This window comes from Macrotis lagotis, chromosome 4 (genome assembly GCF_037893015.1).
Source record: "Macrotis lagotis isolate mMagLag1 chromosome 4, bilby.v1.9.chrom.fasta, whole genome shotgun sequence".
NCBI lineage: Eukaryota > Metazoa > Chordata > Mammalia > Peramelemorphia > Peramelidae > Macrotis > Macrotis lagotis.
The window spans coordinates 116,370,293-116,396,281 of NC_133661.1; the positions used below are offsets into that span (position 1 = coordinate 116,370,293).

A 25,989-nucleotide genomic window follows, 5' to 3' on the forward strand; every position below is an offset into this window, starting at 1 on the left:
CTTCTTTCTACTTAAAAAACAAAAAGCATTCTCTATTATGGTTACTCAGGTTTAATGCTATTATATGGTAGGCTTTATTATAAAGCTCTCTCCTGAACCTAGTTTTATTCAGTTTTATAAATCAATTAATAATTTTTTGCTGAACTTCTCCTGTGGGTAAATATCAATGGGTTTTATATTTTTTAGTATTGCTATACAGGATGCTATTTGATGAGCTCAGATTTTCAAAAGGCTTTTATATAAAAGAAAGGAAAGGAAGGGCATGTAACCAAGGAAGGATAAAATGGATGGCATGAATCTGAAAGAATAATGTTAAGTGGGCTAATGCCTAGAAGGAACATTGAAAAATGTCCAAGAACAATAAAAAGGACTTTTTTAAGTTATGGTGGGGAAAAGAACAAGGAAGGGATAGGTCTATTAGTAGGGATTGATGACTCATCTCTTGGTTCCAATGATGAGATATACTTTAAGATGCTAAGAAATAAGAATAGAGGAAGTATTCCAGTCATTAAAATTAAAAAACAGCCAGATTTTCTCCAAAGGCCATCCTACCTAACTTTAGAAAACAGAAAACGACCTCATTCTAAATTAAGTGGTGAAATTATGGTTTTTATTTGGCATCTTTAAGTTAATAAAGCATTTAAAAATTTTCAGTAGTGTTGCCTTTAATACAGAAGATTATCATCAGGTGAAAACTGAAGAAATTCAGGGAAGCTACCTGGGGGATGTTCCCTCTCTCTAAATCTACCTGAAGCACCCTTTATAGAGTAAGATAGAAAGCAGACACAGACCACCTGGAGCTGATTACAGAAAACATTGTACTATCCTGCTTATTCTTACTTACCCTTTCCTTTTCTTGAATTTCAGACTCTAGGGCCTCCAGTCTCCGGCTCAGCTGTGCATTTCTCTCTTTCTCCTTATTTATCTCATTACATTGTTCTTCCAGTTCTTCAATCTTCAATGAACATAACACATGAAAGCAGAAATGCTCATTAACTCTTGAGGCAACCAACACAAAAGATCCCAGGTTCTATTATTACTCAGCTTCCTTCATCTTCCACTCTCTTTCCCTCCCCCACTTTTAAAAAATAAACAAACCATTTACAACAATCTCTTATAACTGAGTAGTATCTATCTGAAACCCCCTATGGGCTATATCTGCCCCCTTCTGCCCTGAGGTCTTGTATAATTATGGCTCAGCTGCAGAATAATTAGCAATGAATCTTCGTTTCAGGATAATTTGTATTTCTATTTTCATGTTCCTGTGACAAGCTGGTAAATGATGATTTTCTTCAAGGATTCAGGCAAAGGTAAGGGTCAGCAACCTACTGAATCTATTTTCCTCTTGAATTTACTTGCTTTTATCCCAAAACATTCTTATAGCTATTTATCCACACACTGAATCTATTTTGTTGCAACCCAAGCCCCTGATAGTATCATGTGACTTATACCTCAAGGCAAAGGAGTGATTTTCAAATAGGCAATAATGAAGATAAATTGTTGACCACAACAAAAACATTGCCCTACAGGAGGAAGAAGAATCAGGTTCTAAATGGCAAATTCCAAGAAGTGTTCTCCTTCCTAAATCAGTTGAAGACATATAGCCTAGCCCTTTTCCTCCAGAATCAACAAAAAAGGGGATATTAAAATAAATAATTGAATAAATCAGTTTCATTCCCCTCCAGCCAGGTAGCTGAGTGGCTAGGACATTGGACTGGGAGCTTGAATCCTACTTCGGAGGCTTTCTAGCTAGGTGTCCCTGGGGAAGGCTCTTAATCTTTCAGTCTCAGTTTCTTCAACTGTAAAACAAAGATAACAATAACATCTACTTCACAGGGTTGTAGTAAGGGTCAACACATGTAAAGTACTTTGCAGACTTTAACATGCTATATAAATCTTAGCTGTACACCATATCGTATCACATCACATTATACAATATGATGTCTTGTTATATAATATCATATTGTATTATATTTTAGCCTAAGGCTATGCCAGTTAAGCACAAGCACTGACTAGTCCTACCAAGCTGGAAATGCCTGTTTTTTGACCAATTCTGCTTTTTGAGGACCAGCCTAGCAAAGTGTGAAGAATCTCTTTCCTAGGAGACTTGCTGACAATTTTCCCCCCCACAGCATCTCATTAAAACAGATATTGAAGAACTGCCATTCTGTTAGAGAGGATTCATATAAATGAATCTTGTAAAAATTATAGTACTGAAGGTGAGCCTAACATTAACAAATTGTTTCACATGGGTGAGTGAATTTTTTTTTATGGTGAGGCTATTGCTAGTGTTGTAGAAATGGCAAAAATGAAGACCTCTGCCTAACATGCCATACAAAATGATCATGTACCGACTCGCTTCTGACAGTATGAAGTTAAATTAAATCATGAGTATCATATATTTCATAAAAGTCTTCAGAATACAATCTCCAAGTCAGTTTATCCAAAGTAGTTATTGTCTAAGAGAAGAAAACCATATACCAAATAAGCACACTAATAGTACACAGTTGTAGAATTATAAATCAGTTCAACTCTTCTGGAAAATAAGGTGGAATTAGGTAAAAAAAAAATTGTTAAACAGTTTATATCCTATGTTTCAGTCATGACACTACTGAGGATGCAGCTGAATTCAGATTAAAGACAATGATCAATGGTTTGGGAAGATAGATGATAAACACACCTCTCTTCTAATTAGAGAGAAAGGTAGAGGGGGGTAGGGCTCCCCCCATGCTAAATGTTTTATATTCTATCAGACACAGTCACCATGTCTATTTCTTATACTTAGCCATTTTCTGATAATGGAGAATTTTCCTAGGATAAGAGAAATATTGAAAAATACCTGTGAAAAACAAAAAGCATCAATATAATTTTTTCAAAGACTTTGATTTCAGGGTTGTGTATAAGTCAATTGTCAAACTTCTGGTACCTAATGCCTGGACATTTAGGGAACCAAAGAAATAATTTTTTAAATTACCAAAAAATATTTGATGGACAGTTAGGTGTGTAGTGGATAGAGTGCTGGGTCTAGAGTCAGAAAGACTGAGTTCAAATCTAGACTCTGTTATTTACTCACTGTGGGACCCTATGCAAGTTATTTAACTCTACCTTATAGTTATCAGTAAAATAAACTGGAGAAGAAAATGGCAAACCACTCCAGTGTCTCTAATAAGAAAATCCTAGACAGAAAAAGGAAAAAAGCACCCATGGAGCCAAGATGGTAGTATGAAGCTAACCTGCCCCCAGAGCTTTTCCCTACCAAAAATAAATGAAGCCTCTATTCTGACACCAAGATCCCACCAAGAAAAAGAGAAGATTTAAATAAGTTTTGACATCATGGAGGATCTTCAGTGAAAGTCTATCTCTTTGAGGGAAAAAGGGAAGTAAAGTCCAGGAGGCAAGAGAGTGGGAAGGTCAGTGGGAGGCTTTTAGCCACAGTGAAATCCAGATCCCGACAGTCTGACAACAACAGAGGTCCCAGGACTTAGACAGAAAGCCAGCTGGGAGGACCCCAACCCCAAACAAATCCTGAATCCTGGGAATACTGGGGCTAAAGACAGGACTGGGTTGGGAACAAACTACTGCTAAGTCAGAACCTAAAGGAGAAAACAAACCTCTCCAAAGGCAAGGCCTAAACTGCAGAGGCATCATCTTGCCAATGACAAGCCAGGGATCAGACCCCCAGTCCCAGCAAAACAAAAAAAAAAGCTTGTATCTATACTCCCTATATCCCAGGAGCAGAACTAAAACAATAAAGATGAGCAAAAAATCTAAAAAGAGCATTCACAATAGGAAACTACTTTACAGACAAAGATGTAAACAATGCCACATCTGAAGAAGAAATTAGAGAAAAATCACTCACAGAGGAAGTCTCAAAACAGTCTATGAATTGGACTCAAATCCTAAAGCTTGTAGAAGAGCTTAAAAAAGAGTTCAAAAACCAATGAAGAGAGGAAAAAGAAAAATAGAAGAAAGAATTGAGAGTCATGTAGGGAAATTATGAAAAATTGACCAGAGAATCAACACCTTTAAAAAGGAAACACAGAAGGTAATTGAAGAAAATTAAACCCTAAAAATTAGAATTGAACAAATAGAAACCAATGAATGTATGAGACTACAAGATTCCATAAAACAAAATAAAAAGACTGAAAAAAATTGAAGAAAATGTAAAGCATCTATTAGGGAAAACAAATGACCTGCAAAATAGAACCAAGAGAGACAATCTATGAATCATCAGGCTACTAGAAAACCTAGATCAAAAAAAGAACCTGGAAAACATCATGCAGGAAATTATTAGGGAAAACTATCCAAATCTGCTAGAACAAAAAAACAATATAACTATTGAAAGAATCCATAGAGCCCCTCCAGAAAGAGATCCCAGGATAAAAACTCCAAATTTCAGAACTCTCAAATAAAGGAAAGAATACTGTAAGCAGCAAAAAACAAAAACTAAAAACCCCAAACACCCAAAACCTCCCCTAAAACAACCAATTCAAATACAAAGGAAACCCAATCACAGTCACACAGAACTTTCCAGTCTCAACATTGAAGGACCGGAAGATCTGGAATACCTTATCTTGGAGGGCAAAAGACCTGGGATTACAACCCATTATTTACTACCCTGCAAAACTCAGCATTTATTGTCAGGGAAAAAGATGGATGTTCAACAAAATAGGGGACTTTCAGAATTTCCTGATACAAAGACCACAACTAAACAGACACTTCAATCACCAAACACATAACTTAAGAGTTGCATTAAAAGGTAAATGAAAAGGAGAAGGATAAAAACAAAACAAAACAAATGTTGGTCAAGACCATCAAATCATATACAACCCTAAAAGGGAAGATATAATTCTTGAGAACTTTACTTCTTTTAGGATAATTAAAGGGTTGAATATAACTGAAGAGCTTGGACTTAAAGGATATGGGTATAGTTGCATCTTGTCTCTCCATTGAAGAGGTCCAAGATGACTTCACTATGTTTGAGACAAAAATCCCTGAAGAAAAGCAGGGGTGTTAACTTTAAATTTAAGTGTTTGACTCACTAATTCTGCTGTGGTGACAAAGCTTAGCACTTACTTTGATAAGGTCACCATAAACTGGGTGGTCCTGAGTCAGAGTCTCTGTAACTTACAATCATGTGTAAAGTTCTCAGATGAGATCTCCAGAGCCTTCCAGGACTTTGATCCCTTTAAGGTTCTTGTAGCTAGTTCTATCAGGGTTTGAGTTAATCTGTACTTCACTTAACAAGAGGTTAAGTATCCTGGGTGGGGGGGTAAAGTGTGAAAGAAAATAGGCTTAGAGGGAGGGGCACAAACAGTCCAAGAAATGATTTGGCCTTGAATGATTCTTTGGCTCATGAGGTACTTGGAAAAGGAGTAAGGTAAAAAATGATTATAATTATAATTTGATGTATTTTGAGACAATGCTGCTTATCAAGCAATCAGTCTGTGATTCTTTGATAATAATATGAAATTACCAAGCAATCAAATAATCAAACTGTTATTGATGATACCTGTTTAATAGTACTTGAATGATAAATAATACCAGTTGAAGAGGCATAAAGATTTATAATTTTAGAGGGAAAGAAGGGAGTGTGAACACTGAGTAAATTCTATTCAACAGATTTGACCCAGAGAGGGAATAAGATACATTCCCAATTGAGTTTAAAAATCTGTCCTAACCTATAGGGAAGAGGGGAATGGGGAAAAGGAAAGAAAAGGATAGAAGGGGCCAATAGAAGGGAAGCCAAAGTTATAGGTGAAAATAAACTAAAAGTTGAATTTTAAAAGGGAAAGGGAGTAAAATTTTGGTGAGGAGGAATAAGAAGAAAGGGAGAAGAAAAATATAAATGTAGAAAGATAGCACTGAGGGAAATACAGAATTAGTAATCTTAACTGTAAATGTGAATGAGATGAACTATCCCATAAAACTGGAGCAAATAGCAGAATGGATTAAAAACCAGAATCCTACAATATGTTGTTTACAAGAAACACAGTTAAAGCAGAGGGGTACACAGGGTAATGGTAAAAAGGATAGAGCAAAACATATTATGCCTCAGCTGAAGTGAAACAATCAGGGTAGTGATCCTGATCTCAGATAAAATAAAAGCAAAAATTGATCACATTAAAAGGAATAAGGAAGGAAACTACATCTTCTTAAAAAGCACCATTGGTAATGAAGCTATATCATTACTGAATAAGCAGGCATCAAGTGGTATAGCATCCAAATTCCTAGACGAAAAGCTGATCAAATTACAAGGAGACATAGATAGCAAAACTCTAAAAATGGGGGACCTCTTTCAAAACTAGATAAATCTAACCACAAAATAAAAAAAAAGAAGGAATTTAAGAAGGTGAATGAAATCTTATAAGACTTAGATATGATAGACCTCTGAAGAAAACTTAATAGGGATAGAAAAGAATATACCTTTTCTCAGCAGTACATGGCACCTATACCAAAATTGACCATGTGCTAGGGCACAAAAAACCTTATAATCAAATGCAGAAAGGCAGAAATAATAAATACATACTTCTCTGACTATGAAGCAATAAAAATTACATGTAATAAAGGATCATGGAAAGATAAACCAAAAACTAATTGGAAACTAAATAACTTAAATAATAGGTGGATCCAACAGTAAAAAATAGAAATAATAAGTACATCCAAGAAAATTATTGAGACATCCCACCAAAATTTATGGGATGCAGCCAAGGCAGTTTTGAGGGGGAAGCTTTATATCTCTAAATGCCTATATGAGTAAAACAGAGAAAGAGGAGATCAATGAATTAGGCATACAACTAAAAAAGCTAGAAAAAGAACAAATTAAATATCCTCAATTAAAAACCAAATTAGAAATTCTGAAAAATCAAGGGAGATTAATAAAATTGAAAGCAAGAAAACTATTGATCTCATAAGTAAAACTAAGAGTTGGTTTTATGAAAAAGTCAATAAAATAGACAAACCTTTGGTTAAGCTGATTCAAAAAAAAAGAAGACAATCAAATTACTAGCATCAAAAACAAAAATGGTGAACTAATCACCAATGAAGAGGAAATTAAAGAGATAATTTGGAGCTACTTTGCTGAACTGTATGCCAATAAATCTGATAAGCTGAGTGAAATGGATGAATATTTATAAAAATACAAACTACCCAGATTAACAGAAGAGGAAATAAAATATTTAAATAACACCATTTCAGAAAAAGAAATTGAGGGGAGGCTAGGTGGCACAGTGGATAAAGCACCAGTCCTGGAGTCAGGAGTACCTCAGTTCAAATTTGGCCCCAGACACTTAATAATTATCTAGTTGTGTGGCCTTGGGCAAGCCACTTAAACCCATTACCTTGCAAAAACCTAACAAGAAAAAAGGAAAAAAAAAAGAAATTGAAGAAATTATCAATGAACTCTCTAAGAAAAAGGTGCCAGGTCCAGATGAATTTACAAGTGAATTTTACCAAACATTTAAGGAACAATTAATTCTTATTCTACATAAACTATTTTAAAAAATAGGAGAAGAAGGAGTTTTGTGAAATTCCTTTTATGACACCAACATGGTGCTGATACCTAAACCAGGAAGAGCCAAAACAGACAAAGAAAATTATAGACCAATCTCCCTAATGAATTTGATGCAAAAATCTTAAATAAAATTTTAGCTATGCAACTGCAGCATGTTATTACTAGGATAATACACCATGATCAGGCAGGATATATATCAGGTAAGCAGGGATGGTTCAATATTAGGTTCAATAATTGAACATATCAATAGCAAAACCAACAGAAATCATGTGATTATCTCAATAGATGCTGGAAAAGCCTTTGATAAAATACAATATTAGAACACTTAGCAAGTTTAGGAATAAATAGAGTTTTCCTTAAAATAATAAAACCATCAACAAATATCATCTGTAATGGAAATAAACTCAGAGCATTTCCAATAAAATCAGGGGTGAAACAAGTATGCCTATTATCACCATTACTATTCAATATAGAATTAGAAATGCTAGCTTTAGCTATAAGAGAAGAAAAAGAAATCGAAGGAATCAGGATTGGCAATGAGGAAGCAAAGCTTTCACTCTTTGCAGAGATATGATGGTATATATAGAAAATTAGAGAAAATCATCTACAAAATTCCTTGAAACAATTAACAAATTCAGCAAAGTAGGAGGATTTAAAATAAATCCACAAATATCATCAGAATTTCTATCTATGAACAACAAAACACAAGAACAAGAGAGAAAGAGAAATTCCATTTAAAGTAACTATAGACAGCATTAATTACTTGGGAATCTACCTCCCAAGACAATCCCAGAAAACTGTATGAACACATTTATGAAGTACTTCTCACCCAAATAAAGTCAGATCTAAAATTGGAAAATGTCCATTGCTCATGATTAGGTTGAGCTAATATAATAAAAATGACAATTTGACCCAAATTAAATTACTTATTTAGTGCCATACCACTCAAACTACCAAATAACTCATACCACGTTGGAAAAAATAGTAACAAAATTCATCTGAGCAACAAGATGAATAGCAAGGGAACTGATGGGAAAAAAAAATGTAAAGGAAGGTAGCCTAGCTCTACCAGATCTAAAACAAAACTATAAAGTGGCAGTCATCAAAACTTCCTGGTACTTCAAAAATTGTTGGGAAACTTGGAAAATAGTATGGCAAAAACTAGGCTTAGACCCACATTTCATACCCTATACCAAATAAGGTCAAGATGGTACAGGATTTAGACATAAAGGATGACAACATAGATAAATTAATAGACCAAAAAATACTCTTTCAGATCTATGGAAAGGGGACAAATTTATGACCAAATAAGAATTAGAGTACACTATAAACTGCAAAGAGAATAATTTTGACTATATTAAATTAAAAAGGTTTTGCTCCAATAAAATCATTACTGCCAAAATTAGAAGGAAAGTTGAAAGCTGGAAAACAATCTTCACAGCCAGGTGTTCTGATAAGGGTCTCATTTCTAAAATATATAGAGAATTACATCAAATTTATAAGGTTATAAGTCATTCCCCAATTGATAAATAGTCAAAGGATATGAATAGTTTTCAAATGAAGAAATTTAAACTATATATAATCATATGAAAAAATTCTCCAAATCATTATTGATTAGAGAGATGCAAATTAAAATAACTTTGAAGTTTCATCTCACACCTATCAGATGGCCAAGATGAGAAAAAGGGAAAAATGATCAATGTTGGAGAGGTTGTGGGAGAATTGTGACATTGATGTGTTGCTAGAGGAATTGTGAACAGATCCAACCATTCTGGAGAGTAATACGGAACTATGCCCAAAGAGCAATAAAAATGTTCATTCCCTTTGACCCAGCAATTCCAATTCTAGACCTATATCCAGAAGAAATCATAAAAAATGGGAAAAGTCCCACATGTTGTAAAATATTCATAGCAGCTCTTTTTGTAGGGGCAAAGAATTGGAAATTGAGGGGATGCCCATCAATTGGGGAATGGCTAAATAAGTTATCGTACATGAATACTATGGAATATTACTGTTCTATAAGAAACCATAAATAGTTGGACTCTGGAGAAGCATGAAATGACTTACAGGATCTGATGCTAAGTGAAGGGGGCAAAACCAAGAAAATAATATCCACATTAACAACAACATTATGAGATGATCAACCCTGATGGAAGCAACCTCTCTCAGCAGTTCAGAGAGCTAGTACAACCATATTAGACTGGTTATGGGCAATGTTATCCCCATCCAGAGAAAGAAAAACAAAACTAAACTAAAAAACCCTTCAGAATCTGCTGAACACTTTATAAAAATTATATATCTCTTATGTATCTCTTTCCCTTAACCCTAATTCCTCATACAGAAAATGACTAATCTGTAAACATGTTTATCAAAAATCTGTTTGTACAATGTTAACCTATTGGTTGCTGAGGGGAAGGGGGTGGGAAGGGAGGGTGGAAGGAAATTTTGTAACTTAAAATATATAAATGCATAAAGATAAATATTGAAAAAACTTTCCTAACATGTATTTGAAAAAAATCAATAAAAATAAATAAATCCTAAAAAAATAAAAGAAAACCCCAAATGGGGTTACAAAGAATCAGACACAACTGAAATGACTGAACAAAATGATAATTAATAGCTGAAATTTACAATGCATCTTAAAATTTGCAAAACAAAATTAGAGTCACCCAATGATCCAGTAAGATAGGTGCTAGAGAGTTTAGTAATTCCATTTTGCAGAAGAGAAAACCAAAGCCCAGAAAAATTAGATAACTTGGATATGGTCACATAACCCATATCAAAAGTAGGATTTAAATCCAGATCTTCCCTGTCTTTAAATCCATCCCTCTAAAAGTAGACCATATTGGAGAAGTCCTATTTTGAATATAATTTACATTCTTGCTACTATTTCTTCCTCTAGTTCTGTTCTTGTATTAAAGCTTTGCTGAAAGTAAAATTCAAAGCTTTGCTGAAAATAAAATTCAAAGCTTTGCTGACAATAACAATAGCTAATGTTTATTTTTTTGGGTTTGCAAATGATTTTATTTTGATTATCTTATTTGATTCTCATAATTAATAAATAACTTGCCTTTTTAAAAAAAACCCAAAACAAAACCTTTTACAGATGAAAAAATAGAAGCTTGGAGTTTAGTGACCTGCCCTTGAACTAGTAAGCATCATAGGCAGGAGTAAAAGCCAGCTTCCTCTTGACTCCAAGTCTAGCAATCTTATACAAAATTGCAAATAAGTAATGTCTTTAGAAGCCAAGTTTTTACAGGTCTCTTTGGAAATGAAATATTCAGAATTTATTAATAGAGATTTAATATTTAGTTTCTCAAGTTTTCAAGTTCAGCAGGTGAGAAGTTGAGATCCATGGTTGACTCTCCCTATCATTAGGGTAGGCTGCCAATACATGAGTATCAGTGTCCTATTTTTTTGAACAGTTATATATATCATTATAGCTCTTATAATTTTTGCAACTAAGGTATTTCAGTTGAGTGAATGTTCTGAAAAATTTGTAATAATAGATTCAGAACAGAAAAATCTTACTTTTAGTCAAAACCTGTGTTCCTTTCATCAACCAATCAATAAGTATTTACGGGGGCAGCTAGGTGGCGTAGTGGATAAAGCACTGGCCTTGGAGTCAGGAGTACCTGGGTTCAAATCTGGTCTCAGACACTTAATAATTACCTAGCTGTGTGGCCTTGGGCAAGCCACTTAACCCCATTTGCCTGGCAAAAAAAACTAAAAAAAAAAAAAAGTATTTACAAAGTTCCTACTTTTAAAGAGTTTATGTTATATCAGGAAAAACAATGTGTGTGTGTGTGTGTGTGTGTGTATATACAGAATAAATGTAAGCAAAATAAATATCAAATAAACACAAGATCATTAAAAACAAGATAGACAGGGAAGGGGCTAGCAGTTGGAGGAAATCAAAAAAGACTTCATGATTTTAGAAGGTTGTGCCTGAACCTTGCCTTCAGATGGAGAAGGATTTTTATGAGGCAGAGATAATAAAGGAATACATTCCAATCATGGCTATCATCCACAAAAATAAGAGATGAAGAACTATAAGTGTAAAAAATAAATAGTTCAGTTTGTATGAATAATGGAGTTTAGGAAAATGGGATAATGAAGAACAAGGCTGGAAAGATAGGTTGGGACTAATTCACGAAAGGCTTAAAATTTTTTAGTTTGTATTTTATCCCATCAGGAAGTCACTAGATTTTATTGAATCAAGGAATGAAGTTAGAAAACATTTTTCATCTTAGGGTCTCTGGAATTGTTCTGGATCACTGATTTGTTCAGAGTAACTGATCATCCTTACAATATTCTATTACTTTGTACAATGTACTCCTAGTTCTACTCATTTATATAAGACTTCCCCCAAATCATCTTGCTTATCGTTTCTTATGTTACAATGGGATTTCATTACAATAATATACCACAATTTATTCAACCATCCCCCAATTGATGGGTAACCCCAGATTTCCAATTCTTTGCACCACCAACTCCCCACCCCCAACAAAACAAAAAATCTACTATAAATATTTTTGTACAAACAGATTCTTTTTCCCTTTCTTTGATTTCTTTGGGTTACTGATTCAGTAATGGTACTGCTGGATCAAAAGGTATACTCAGTTTTATAGCCTTTTGACCACAGTTCTAGATTGTTTTCCAGAATGGTTAGATCAGTTCACAATTCCACCAATAGTGCATTAGTGTTCCTATGTTGTCTACATATCCTCCAGCATTGAAATGACTCATCTAAGTCACATTTGAAATAAGCAGCAGAGATAGGTTTAGAACTCAGGTTCTCTGCACAGTCAAGTCTTTAAGATCAGTATTTTTTGCTTACCCAGTGAGTATAATTTTAAAATATTATTGGTTTCTTTGCTTCTCTTCTTATAGATTGTCTTTTATTTCTTTGTATTTTCCTTTGCAATCTATTGTTTTCTCTTTTCATTTCTTTGGTGAGACTTGTCATTATAGATTCCAGTTTTTCTACTCTGCCCAATTCAGAGAAGAGGAGATGAAGGTCATAAATTCTATTCCCATTATTCTAACTTCTCTTTGAGACAACTTGGGAACAGTATGCTATGGTTTCAAGTTCTTTTCCACAGGGCCCTCTGGCTTATCAGTGCTAAATCATCTTCCTTTATTTTGCAGTATGTATTCATAGATGCTTGTTCTTTTTTTACCAAATCTGGAAGCCGTATTTCTCTCTGCTGTTAATGCTTTTCCTGTTGATTTAGCTGCTTATGTTAAAAGTCTCTATTTTCTTCCTTTGTAATTTCAATCTTTTTTCACTCTTATTTTCCCCCATTGCTTACTCCTTACCCCCTCCCCTCTGATGGTGTTCTCCTTGGGGGCTGAATCTCAAAGAGCTTCAGCCTCCTCCCACCTTGTGCAGATCACCATACAGCAGCCTAGATCTCTGCCCCAACTGATTTTGGGGGAGATAAAATTGGCCCCAGCTACTTGCTGAGTACTTTCCTTCAGACTTGTGGAGCGTTACACAAAGCTGCCCCAACAAACACACAAAGCATGTGCGCGCGCGTGCGCGCGCGCACACACACACACACACACACACACACACACACACACAGTCAGTCTCTCTCTCTCTCTCTCTCTCTCTCTCTCTCTCTCTCTCTCTCTCTCTCTCAGTTCTCTGGACCAGCACCCAGAGATTCTGAGAGTTGCAGTACTTTGCTTCAGGATTGATTTTTGTTGTATGGGTTTCTGAGGCTCTTCTGGGGGGTAGAGAATGGGATGAGATGTTGAAGTCTACTTCCAGACCAGACACTAGCCTTTCCCTTTCTTTCCCTCCATTCCTGAATCTCTTGAAGAAATCTTTTGTAATAAAGAAGGTTGCTCACCACCCCAGTGGCTGGGTAGTCCTAGGGAGTCCTCCTTTGTGTTGCAGAGTTATCAGTCCTGACCCAAGTGGCATTCTACAGTCTAAAGCCAGGATGTCCATGGCCATGGAAAGAAGGAGGGGAGACTGAAGTGATGGGCTGGTTTGGTAAAGAGCTACTATGGGTTGGCTGGTGCAGCCTCACTGCCAAGAGCACAGGGTGTGGGGAAGGGGAGCTGAATAAGCTCAGTGGAGAAGTTCATTTGTGGCTTTAGTTTTTTAGTTTTGTTTTTTACCTTCTTTTGAATTCCAAAATCCAAATCTTGGAGACAGATGATGTTCCTTGATCTTTGGCCAATAATTTCTGTTTTCTGGAGGTTTGAGAGGTTGAAAGGATAAGAGAAAAGTTCTAGTTTTCCAAATGACCCAAAGAACTCGGGTTCTCTAACTCTAGATCAGTGCTTCCAGAGTGTACCATGATACCTCTGTAAAGGAGTCAATGGCAGCCATATAGGGGAGAGTTGATGAGGACTTGAAGCAAGATAATGCTCATTAGGGGGAACACACTGAGAGATGTTGTGGAGGTAGAAACAAAGAGCTAGCAACTGATAGTCTAGATCAAGTTAGGGAGACGGAAGGGTCCAGGGTAACACTAAAGTGGTTACCCAAACGGTGACCCCCCAGTTTGATGATGGTTCTATTGCCTTCTTCCTATTTTGTCCCTCTATCACATGACATCAGTCAGAATACAAATGATTATCCTCTTCATAATGTTTCTTTACGTCAGTGACATGATCCTGTGGGGCTGTTTTTTTTCCAATTAAAATAATTTCTTTGTTGTTTTTACTCGTATTTCTTTCCACCAGCTATTTGCATAACATTCTCAGAACCAAAATAGGCATAAAATGGCACAGATGGATTTTTTGGTGTACAACAAAATCTGTATCCTGTAAAGGATCACAGGGATCATGAGACCCCAGCTTTAGATTTGGAAAGGATCTTAGATCTTATTTAATCTATTTTTTTAACTAGGAGAGTAAACTAAGGCCTAGATAAGCAAAGTAACTTCTTTAGGGGTTCATATCAATTCCAGAGAAAACCATCTTCAATACAAAATGGAAAACTAAATAATCCAACAGATGTACAAAATGGTTTTATTCCATGAACATCACAATAAGATGGCCAAGAAGCAGAACAGAATGTTGCAAGATAATAGTCTACTGATGCTTCAGAAATATCAAGGCCAGGCAGGATAAATTAAAAAAAATCAGTATAGAAATTTCAGGATGGGAGAAGTCATCTTAATGACACAATCTCCAAATTAATTTCTATCATAAAAACTAGCATCACAAGATAGTAAGTTCTAGAGAGAGAAAGGTCGAAAAAGAAGTTATTGAGGCCAAACTCCTTATTTTACAGATGACACATCAAAAGCCCAGAATGGTTAAGGGACTTGCTCAAAATCACAGAAGTAGAAGTAGAACCCAGGTCCTCTAACTCCAAAACCTATATTTGTTTCCATTTTACAACCCTAATTCCCAGTTGAGAACTCTTAGGAAATTAGCTAAAAAAAAAATTATAACTACTGAGCTGCCAGATCTGATTGGTTCACCTGAAGTACAAAAAGATGAGTTATCTATATATGCATTCAGGAAGTGTTGCAATGCATTAATACTAAGCATTCTGGGGATACAAGAAAAGGAAAAAGATAATTTCTGTCCTCAAAGAATTCCTAGTCTAATGAGAGAAGCAACATATAAGCAACTATGAGGATACAAGATGAAAACAAAAAAAAAAAAAAAAAAGAAAATATTTTCAGAGAAAAAGCCCCTCTGGGAAAGGTCTCTTGTAGAAGCTAAGAACTGAACTAAGTCTTGAAGGAACCCAGGGAAGCAAAGAGGTAGAAAGGAGGAGGGAGAGCATTCTAGGCAGGAGGGATAAGTCATGAAAAGTCACCGAGTCTGAAGATAGTATGCATTGGGTGGTTGAATCACTGGTAAGGGGTAGGATCAAAGTGTAAAACTGGAAAGGTAGGAAAAAAGGGGCAGATTATGAAAGGCTTTAAAAGCCAAACAGGATTTTCCATCTGATCCTGGAAGTAATACAATTAAAGCAGAAACAATTAAATCAATATTTTAATACTATTTTAAAAACAATGCATCATTTATTATGTTGTATATGAAGCCCTGGTAGAAATTCAAAATGTAGATAAGAATAAATTACAATTAGAGTGCATGATCTCATCAAATTTAATTTTATGGACTTGTTTTTTTTTACAAAGGCTAAAACACACACACCCCTGAGATCCTCAAATACAATTCCTTTTTTTCTCTTTCCAATTTAAAAACAATATTATATGGTTCTATGCCACTTTAAGAGAGCAAGGGTTTTTCTGCAATCTTACTTTTCCCCACCTTTATTTGAATGTATTCTTTCATTGATCATCCATTAATGAAGAAATGAACTTTTCTTCTCCTGCATACTTTTAATCACAGAAAATTTGTGGGGGGGAAAAAAAGCCCAGAAAAAATGTTCAGAAAAATCCTTGGGAAGAAGGTGGTGGGAAATTAGCTACTTAGTATTTTATTTCTGGTCAAGATTTTATATAGAAGCCAGAAAAGATGAATTAGATATCATGTGAAGGAATTGTTAGAGAACAGACACCTCCTTTGAAGATAGGGGTATGTTGGGCCACACAAGCTCAGACTGTGGACCATGGATCATTCAAATAGAACAACATGGAAATAAAGTAGGAGTAATATGGACATTTCAGGAAACTATCAGAGTGACTGATTCAGAAAAATGGGCAGCTAAGTGGCAAAGTGGATAGAGGGCCAAACCTGGAGTCAGGAAGACTCATCTTCTAGAGTTCAAATCTGAGTAATTCTGAGCCAGTCACTTAAGCTCATTTGCCTCAGTTCCTCCTTCTGTAAAATGAATTAGAAAAGGAAATGCCAAACCACCCAAATGAGTCTGACCCCAACTAAAAACAATTGAACAACAAACACCTATAGTGCTTAAAGGAACTTGCTCTTGATATCACTTGCAAGTTAAATATTAAGAATACTTTGAGGTCACAATACTCAAAAGCCAATTTGTTGGCCTTTGAGAATTCTGAGGATACCTATGTGAAAGTACTATCAAATATCAAAATGGAAAAGAAAAAAGTAAAATTTGAGTGACTGCTCCAGGTGACTCATTGGGAATGTGGGAACTGTGAATGACATGGATCCTATTAGACTGACAAGCAATAAGAGACACTATATAGGATGACATAATATTGGTGTACTGTGAGTAGTAAGAATAGTTTCCCCTATCTACTGAGAAGGAATTCTGTTGATTTGAAAGATAAAGGAAAATTTATGAATGCTGAAAATATGTGCAGGCTAAAAAAAAAAATTCCTCCTAACAGAGTTCCTTAGTAGTGGGCCACTGTGATCAAAGTAGAAATTGAGACATGCCAGAATGATTATACTGAAGATGAACTGCTCCTTTTCCCAAAACAAAGAACAAAGAGGCTGAGATGTATTTTGTTCTAATTGTGGACAAGATAGGAAGGTGAATGCTGGATATCCCTGAAAGAAGAATCCAGAATCCCAAATCTATCAGAATGATATAAGGATACTGAGGTCAAGGACAAGGTCATCTTAGATCTAAAGAATTAAATTCCTGTTTTCCCCACCAATCTTTCCTGGGTCCTTCCCACTTGGACTCATGGGAAACAGTACATCTGTGAATGAAAATTACAGATACACATTCCAAGTGGATCCTGAATGACATCAATGTTCTAGATCATTTTATGAGAAAAACTTGCAATTGCACCCTATAGCCAGTGCAGGAAGCTGGCCTTCATGGACTTAGCTAAAAAGAATATCCATATAGGGGTCATGTTTCAGGGATTTTGGAGTTTTTTAGGGAAGATGCAGGTGCTGGTGAGAAGGTAGACATTGTAGCACTGGAAATATCTCTCAAGTTTTGTCTCTGATAGGGACCAAAACTAATCTGTTCAAAGACTTGGTTGAATACTGCAGGCAGAGACCTGGAGTCTATTACCCAAACACACTGATGATCTCCAACTTCTATACAGAAATTTACAGGATGAATTTATAGGAGGGGAAGAGGACAGTGTGGGGAAAAGGGTAGCAAGGAAGAGCATGTCTCTGGCCTGGAGGTGAATCTTTTTTTTAATAAATATTTTGTTTTCCAATTATATACAATGGCAGTTTCTACCTATCATTCTTTATAAATTTCTGAATTTTACAAGTGGAGACCCTCAGTCTTGAAATTACAGAACTATAGTAGAACATGCAAGGAATCCAACCCCCTTGATGGTTTACTGGGCAGTCAAAACTCCCTAGGGTTAAGTCTGTATAGGAGTTATTATTGTCAGATACCCACAGCAGAAAAATATGAGGAAAATATAATATTAAAAATAAAGCTATTCAAGGCAGCTAGATGGTAGAGCTGGAGTCATTAAGTTCTGAGTTCAAATCAAGTTTCAGACACATTCTGGCTATGTGATTCTGGATATTCTGCCTCAATTTCCTTATCTATAAAATGGGAATAATTAACAGGGTTGTTGAGAAAAAAAATGAAATAATATTTTCAAAATGTTTTGTTAGCTTTAAAGTGATAAATAATGATGGGTATTATTACTAATTCATAGTTTTTATCTAGTTAATGGAGTCAACCATTTGAGTGAGAATCTCAAGAGATTTCTGAGGTTATCACTACTACCTTTCAGAGATTCAGAGAAAAAGTATTGGTGACATGAACAGCTTGGAGATGGTGAACTATCAGGACCCTCATCAAATCTGGAAAAAATACTACAAGAGCAGGAGGAAAAAACCACAAGCAAGAAACCTTGGTGATCATATGAGAGGGTAAGGGGTCATTAACACCAAAGTTACTCTACCACTACTCTAAGCAGTCAAATGACAAGTGTGACTTCTGCAGAGCCTTTGTCAAGGATATGAGTTCACATACTATCTTGTCAGGGATGGAGTGCTTTTCATAAGAAGAGAGAATCACTGGTCATCTAGAGAACTCTCAAATACTCAAAGAGACCTCATTCCTTCCAGTGATACAGATTACAACTGAGTCATGTCTGTCCATTATGTGCAACTCTTGTCCATGTCACAAGGTTACCACAAGATACACCCAAATGTGTTTAAAATCAACTTCAACCTCTTCTGACATCCCCAAATCACCACTGGAGCACTTGGGATTTCTACTAGTCATTCCAAGCCATAGGATAGTCCTTTTCTTCTTATCATCCTTTCCCTGGAAGGCATCTTTTACTCCTGTTCTTCAAAGTTTCTTATTGATTATGTTGTCTATTCACATCAACCATGCATCTCTCTATTGCTCTTTGTGTGCTATTCATTTTCAACTTGTCAGAGTCTGTGGTGATCCACGTCTTGCTGCTACATGGCAGCAAGTATTTAAAAAGTATTTAAAAAGATGGGTCTCTGCTTCCCAGGTAGTTGGTTCTTAATACATGTTTAGTTGATTGGTTTAAGGACACTGGAAATTTCTGAAGGTAATCTAGTCCTCTAGCCTCCTATTTAATTCTGGGTCCACTTTAATAGATATCTCTGTCTCAGGTGTATATATAGATTGACAAGTTATTCTGGCTATCCATTCAAATGTATGGCACAATCTGGACAGTGGACATTCTTTACACATTTAATCTTTCCTGTGTATGTGATCAAGCCAAACTCTCAAAGTTAAGAATCTGTTCTAGGGCTTAAGATAACAAGCAAACTGTTATCTACAAACAGAAGCATCTGAAGGATCTTGCAATTCATGGGGCATCTTTCTTCAACTTGGAATCTATGTTGGACCTTCTCCATTGCAATGATAAAATAACTTCAGTGAACATCCATCTCCCAATTATATTTCTTACTTGCTGATTATGATCAGAGGGTTGATGAAAAAAGTTATTTATGCTAGTATACCTTTCTAGGAAATGTACTGTAATTCCCCATGTATAAGATGCATCTTAATTTTGGAGCCCAAAATTTGAAAAAAAAATGTATTACATAAAGTTATTGAACTCAAGTTTTATTCATCATTAAATTCATACAACTCCTCATCACTGTTAAAATGCCCGTCAATAGGGGGCAACTAGGTGACACAATGGATAGAGCACCAGCTCTGGAGTCAGGAGGACCTGAGTTCAAATCCAGCCTCAGGCAATTAATTGCCTAGTTGTGTGACCTTGGGCAAGACACTTAACCTTATTGCCTTAAATAAATAAAATAAAATAATCCATTAGCTTGTCTTCATCTGTGTTTGATGACTAATCACTGTCTTAGGAGAGGCTCTACCTGCTCTTCTGCTTGTTCTCTTGTCTATGGTTGATCACAAGCACTCCCTGGGCAAGTCTTGGGCATGGATGCATGCTTAGTTCACTCCATTTCATGAAACTGAAGCAACAATTGTGTTCTTTGAAATCAGTCACTTATTTTTCATCAGCAATTCGTCTTGGCTCCTGCTGTGGACACAGCAATTCCAATAGCCCTTGCTCTTTGAACGATCTCTTCATCCCCTCTCTAACTCAGGCCATTTGGCTGACTCGCCTCTCCTGACCTTCTTCTGCCATGGCATTTTCAGTAGGGTTTCTTCTTTCTGCAGCCAGTCTTGGATTGTTTTCTCAGTTGGAGGAGGATCAAACTTATGTTCAGCAGCACTATTTCCATTCACTTTTGCAAACTGATCACTTTAAATTTGAATTCAGTACTCTACAAAAATCTTTTCTGAGCCATTTCTGGGCAGAATGTGGCAAAACATCACCTAATATACTGGTAACAAATGCAAAATAAGGAATATAAAGACAACAAGCATGAAAAAAATGGGAAATGCAAGTAAAAAATCCACAATAATGAGCATTAAAAACAAGCAAGAAAAAGCAAGAAATGCAAAAAAAAAAAAACCCAAACCAAAAACCACTACAACCACTGTATAAGACACTCCCAGTTTTTAGACCCCATATATGGGGAAATATGGTAAATGAATTTGATATACAGAAAACATTTTTGGAAAAGAACCTTTAAGATAGTGTTTTGGTTTATTGAATTAGGCAACCCATCACCTAAATAAGTCTAAAATAGAGACTGGGAAGCTAACTGTCTTAATGGATGGAGTGCCAGTCCTGGAGTCAGGAAGACTCATCTTTCTGAGTTCAAATATGACCTTAGACACATAATTAGCTATATAACTCTGGGCAAGTCACTTAACTCTGTTTGTTTCCATTTCATTATCTGTAAAAATGAGCTAGAGAAGGAAATGGCAAACCACTCCAATACCTTTACCAAGAAAACCTCAAATAGGGCAATGGAGAGGTAAAATGCCTGAAAAATGCCTGAACAAAAAAAAAAAACTATATACATACATACATACATATATATATATGTATATATATATATATATATTCTATAAACTATACTATATACATGATTGAGATCTATATATTTGGGATAATTGGTTTGTAAGTATCCTGTATGAGATTTGACAGATGTTGTATAATTTGTGCCTATATTCTGAATATATGCACCTAATACAATTTCCAAGATTATTCCCCCTCCCTTTTTATGGGAGAAGAAAGGTGTAAAAGGCATTGCTGCAGTAGAGAAAGGGAAGGATAATTAATGAATGACCACAACAAAACAGGAAATGTTCATTGGAAGAACAAGAACACCATTTCTCATGAAACCCTATTTGTCACTGGTGCAAATTAATTTCAGCAGATAAAGATACAGAAGTATTAGAAGGTTTTTGGTAGAGAAATGGTGAGATATGGGATCCTGAAAGTCCCGGAGTATTTCCTGAATCCCTAAGGAACCAGAAGATGAGACATCCAGATTGTGCAAAAGCTGATATACTTCATTTTGACTAGAATTGGTGGAGTGTGTTTGAGGAAAAGCAAAGTAAGAAATATTCAGTAATATGATTAGGCTGTTGAGACTTTGCCTATGTCTTTCCTATCAGAGTACTCATTTTGGGCTGGAATTTGAAGTCCAAACTTCTTTTGGAGGAAGAGTTGTGAAAAGTGAAAGGAAAAAATGGTTCACTGGTTGCTATTGCTTTTTTCTTGATTTACTATTTACTTTAGTCCTTATTAAATGATTTACTATTTCAGAGCTATTCACCATTTGAATTTTTTAGCATTATGAAAATGTCTAGACCTGAATTGATTTACAAAGTTTCTACTTCTCCAAATGAAAGAAGGACAAAGCAAGCAGATAGTCTTTACCAATAAAAATTCCTAGAATTTGGACCTATCTATGAGGGTTTGGATCATGGGTCCCACATTCAACTAATTTTTCTTTCTAAACTGAGAACATTAAATAATTTAATATAACTAGTTTCAAAAAACCCCTTAAATTCCACATTATGGCTTGTAAGGTAAAGAAAAATAAGGGGAAAGAAAAAGGAAGCAGACAGAGGTGGATCAAGGGAGCAAAACCACTTTCTAGCAGAGGAAAGGGAAAAAAATGCCCCCTTGGGCTATATAGCTTTTCTTTCTTCATCCTTTCCCCATCTCTCAATGATCTATATCTTTCATCTAGATAGCTGGTGCCAAATATCTCATCCAACCAAATAAATTTTTAACCAATTCCAGCAACTAGGCAGTCTGATTTACCTTATTCCTGAGTCGATCATTCTCATCTCTGCAAATAGAAAACTGCTTTTTCCACTGATCTACACTGGCAGCAGATTCTTGAAGTGCTGCTGTCAGTCGTGCATTGCTTTCTCTCAGAGTCTGCAGCTCAATCTCCCATTTCTTCACGTTAGAGGCACTGTTGCAATGATAGAAATGAAGGTTAGAATCCATACATAGAGATTGGCCTCCCATGAGAAATTCTGGCCCTATCATATTCATACCAGAGTACAGAGTAGAAATAAACATCTCAGTAATTTAGAATTTGCATTCCCTTCCCTACAGAAAGGGAGAGCCTATTTTTCTATATAGACAATCATATTATCTTTCAGATTATACAAGTTTCATAAAAAAAATCAACATTATTAAATGGTCTGAATCAAATCCCAATCCAACTCTTCCTGTAGCAAAAATAAATAGTTTTATGATTAAACAAAACTTTTAAGCCTTTCTGTTACTCCATTGCTTCTAGCCTCATCCTTTTAAAATTTTTAATTAAGGGACAAAATACTTGTCCCAAGGCTATATCATATGTTAGAGTAGACAAATAGGCACTCTGTTCTTATTCCTATACCATTCTCATTATCCACTTACTGATCCCACACCACAGATATCTGCTTTTGGCAGTTTCTGACTAGATCTTAAGATTTGAAGGAAATTCTTCTATAACATGTTCACACTATAAACCAATATGTAACAAGAAAACAAATTCAAGGAAAAAATAACACCCTTCTTGGAAAACACACCCCTCAGGTGCTATATAGTTAAATGAAGATTTGAAAGCTGAGATGATCCCTTTTAACCTCCTTTTCTTAGAATGTCTGTGACAGAAAAGGAAGGAAAAAATTCCTTAGATAAGAGATTTTATGTAGATTTTATCCATTATGTGTTCTGTGGTCAAAGTAGAAATTATCAATTAGTGGAAAACCTCAATCATTTGATTCTTATGAGTTTTTTTAATGAAGTCTTTGAGCATTTGTGTAAAAAAACCCCTCAGTTATGAAACTCCAAACTCTTGTAATATAGATGACAGTATTTTTACTGCATCAGTGTTTTTACCGGGGTTAAAACAAAATGAGTTTCCTACTAGTAGTCATAATTTATTAACAACCCTCAGGTTATTTTTTTTTATTCTAAACCTTTAAGTCTTCAACACTTAAGATATTGCCTAATTATAGCAGTAAGGATTCTCATAGTAAAACTTAATTATAAGATTTCTGTAAAGTTGGGTCACCAACCTGATAGTTACTCAATTGACAGCATCAGCTACTGACCTCGGATTTGGTTTCTATGTATTAATATCAATTTACCCAACCCTGTCCAAATAATTTTGTAACCTTTTTTCTTGTGATATTTAACATTCAGCACCAAGGTTCCATGAACTTAACATAAAGTCACACATTTTAAACTTCAAAGACCACACAGTAAGAATGATCAAAACCCTTCTAAATTGGTCATTTTAAAGCAGATATCAAAGAAGTTAAACTGATTGGAGGAAATGGCTTAAAGTTCACTCATCATTTATTCTCTTGCTCATTAATCTAGAGTGCTGGAGCAAGATTAATTTCAGGTGGGGAATCTTTCTATTTCAGCATTCCAAAATGATCAAAAATTTTTTAAAAATCCTGATAACTTCTGTCTGCCTAATAAGGACTGTTGTACAAATGCAAATCAGGTCAATTCAGAATCCAAAATAAGATAAGCCTGTCTGAAAAATTACAAAATTACAAGACATTCCATATTGAATCAGACTTCGAGTTGAGTTAGCTTAATCTAGTTAAGTTTCAGGGGCTGGCAAGAATGCTTATATTTAACCTCTTTCCCTAAAAAAGAGAAAGCAAGGTTCTTAACTTCCTCCTCTAAAAGAAAACTTGTTAGCCTCAGTTATAATTCCTCTAATAATGTCAGGGCAGAGAGCCAGTGTGGGAGAAAGAAAAATGCCATGGCTTTCTGTGTATCATCTTCCCCCAGTTCACTTAAAAACTACCTCTAGGTAGTCAGGTCTCTTTCTTTAATGGCCAATTTACTGATGAAACATCCTCCTACCCAAGGAAAAGACTGGAAATACCACCAAGGAGAAATCAAACAGTTGGGAGAAATAATTTAGGTGTAAAATCATCATTACCTCTGTGTAAGGGCCAGTTTCAGCTTCTCATTCTCTGATTTCAGATGTGCTTCGGCAGGACCATGAGAAGCTTTTTCATCATCTGTTCCATTCACACTGGAAGCCTGAGTAGAAGATGGGGTTTCACATCCTGATTCCTATAATAGGGTCACAGAAGTCGCCTAAACTAAACTAATTCACTCTTCTTCCCACATGTGCAAATGAAAGATATGGAAAACAAGATGTACACATGTGTACACAGGTGCACATGTATACAGACAAAGAAAAAATGGAATATTTTGCTTCTTGGGAATATGGAGGACAAACACCCCTTCAAAAGATGTCAAAGTTTGTGCACAAAAACACAGGCCTTTAATTCAAAGGAGGATGCCTCAGGCCTTCAATATTTAGCTATTTCCTCAGACTTTATATACCATTCTAATAAACTGGCTCTAGTTATCATACTCCCCCACTCCCTAAAAAGTCACAAACTAAAAAGTACTGTGATTATAAATAACATGATATAAATTATATAGATTAGAGTAATACTTATTGCTAATGGAAACAATATGAATCCAAAGAATAGGGAATTGCTAACAAACTGGTAAATTAATGATATCAAAGTATCAGAAATGTAAAGAATATCATCAGAGACAATAAAACAAACAAAAGATGGGCCATCGACAAAGCAAGAGTCAAGGATAATTGACATACAGTTCATATCCATGTAATATCAAGAAAGCACTCCATAAATATGTCAACTCTCAGTTATGATTCAGCTATGACTCATCTTTGACTCTAGGGATTATAAGAACTCAAGAATCACTGTATAGTTGAACTCTAACCAACAGAAGGGAAAAATAGTAAAGATCTTCTGTTGTTGTTTGTGCCATCCCTAATTAAGGTGGAGAAAAATGAAAAAGATTTCAATAATATTCCTATTTCTAGATTTACAGGTGACAACTAAATTTTAACAATTGAAATTCAGATGAATAAAAATCAAAGATCATGGAATGATGGAGATGATAATATTCAATTATTAGTGATGCTCTCTTTAAGCAATATAGGGAAATTTTTGGACTATTCTAGGAACCTAATTTTATAGGTCTGGAAAACTTAAAGATATACAAATGGAATGTACCACTCTATCAAATTCACCCTCTAGATAAATTTCATTAATAACTTATTTTTTTTCATCCAATGGTCTCCCCCCTGCCCTTACTCATTCTTTCTGACCTTTGTTTTATTTTGTATATTCTGATTTATTTACATGTATATATAATATATTATAAATTACATAATTATATTATCTATTATGATTATAGATTATATTTGCATATGTATATATAAACCCTTTGAGAGCAGGGACTGGATTTGTTTCTCTAATTGTTACCCCTAATGTTTAACCCAGAGCCTGGAAAATAGTAAGTGCTTAGTAAATTCCTGTTGATTGATTGATTTCTCTGTAGCAAATGACACTCTTCACCACTCTTCTTTATACTGTATTCTTGAAGTTTATCATATATTAGATCTAGGTTTTCCTTCTAAGTTTCCAATGCTTTCAATGATTCTTTTTCCTCTTCTCACCCTATCAGCATAGCCTAAATCACAAACGTTCCCTCTTCGTTAATCTATAATCCATCTCTTAGAGAGCCCATTCATTCACCTTAACCATTTCTTCCACACTTTTGACTCCTGACAGGGGTTTCAGTAACAAACTCTTATCACATAATTACCAAGTTCTCTTGATTTTCAACTTTTGAATTCCTTACATTCAGATCTTCTCTATTCCCAATATCACTAATCAAGAGGAAGCATGACATATAAGAACTCAAGCTCAATCTGAAGAACCTAAATCTGAACTTCAG

At 35.3% G+C, this 25,989-nt stretch overlaps 1 protein-coding gene across 2 annotated transcripts in view; it reads right to left on the bottom strand.

Moving 5' to 3' along the window:
- The window catches only part of HOMER2 (homer scaffold protein 2), a 154,371-nt gene that overhangs the window by 13,069 nt on the left and 115,313 nt on the right, over positions 1 to 25,989 (bottom strand). The window contains exons 5-7 of one of the 2 annotated variants that reach the window (XM_074233961.1): positions 24,143 to 24,246; positions 22,000 to 22,156; positions 845 to 955 (exon numbers count right to left, since the gene is read on the bottom strand). In XM_074233961.1, the coding sequence (XP_074090062.1) occupies positions 845 to 955; positions 22,000 to 22,156; positions 24,143 to 24,246 (372 nt within the window). Of the gene's footprint in view, positions 1 to 844; positions 956 to 21,999; positions 22,157 to 24,142; positions 24,280 to 25,989 lie in introns of both variants that reach the window. The other variant, XM_074233960.1, reaches the window with a different exon arrangement.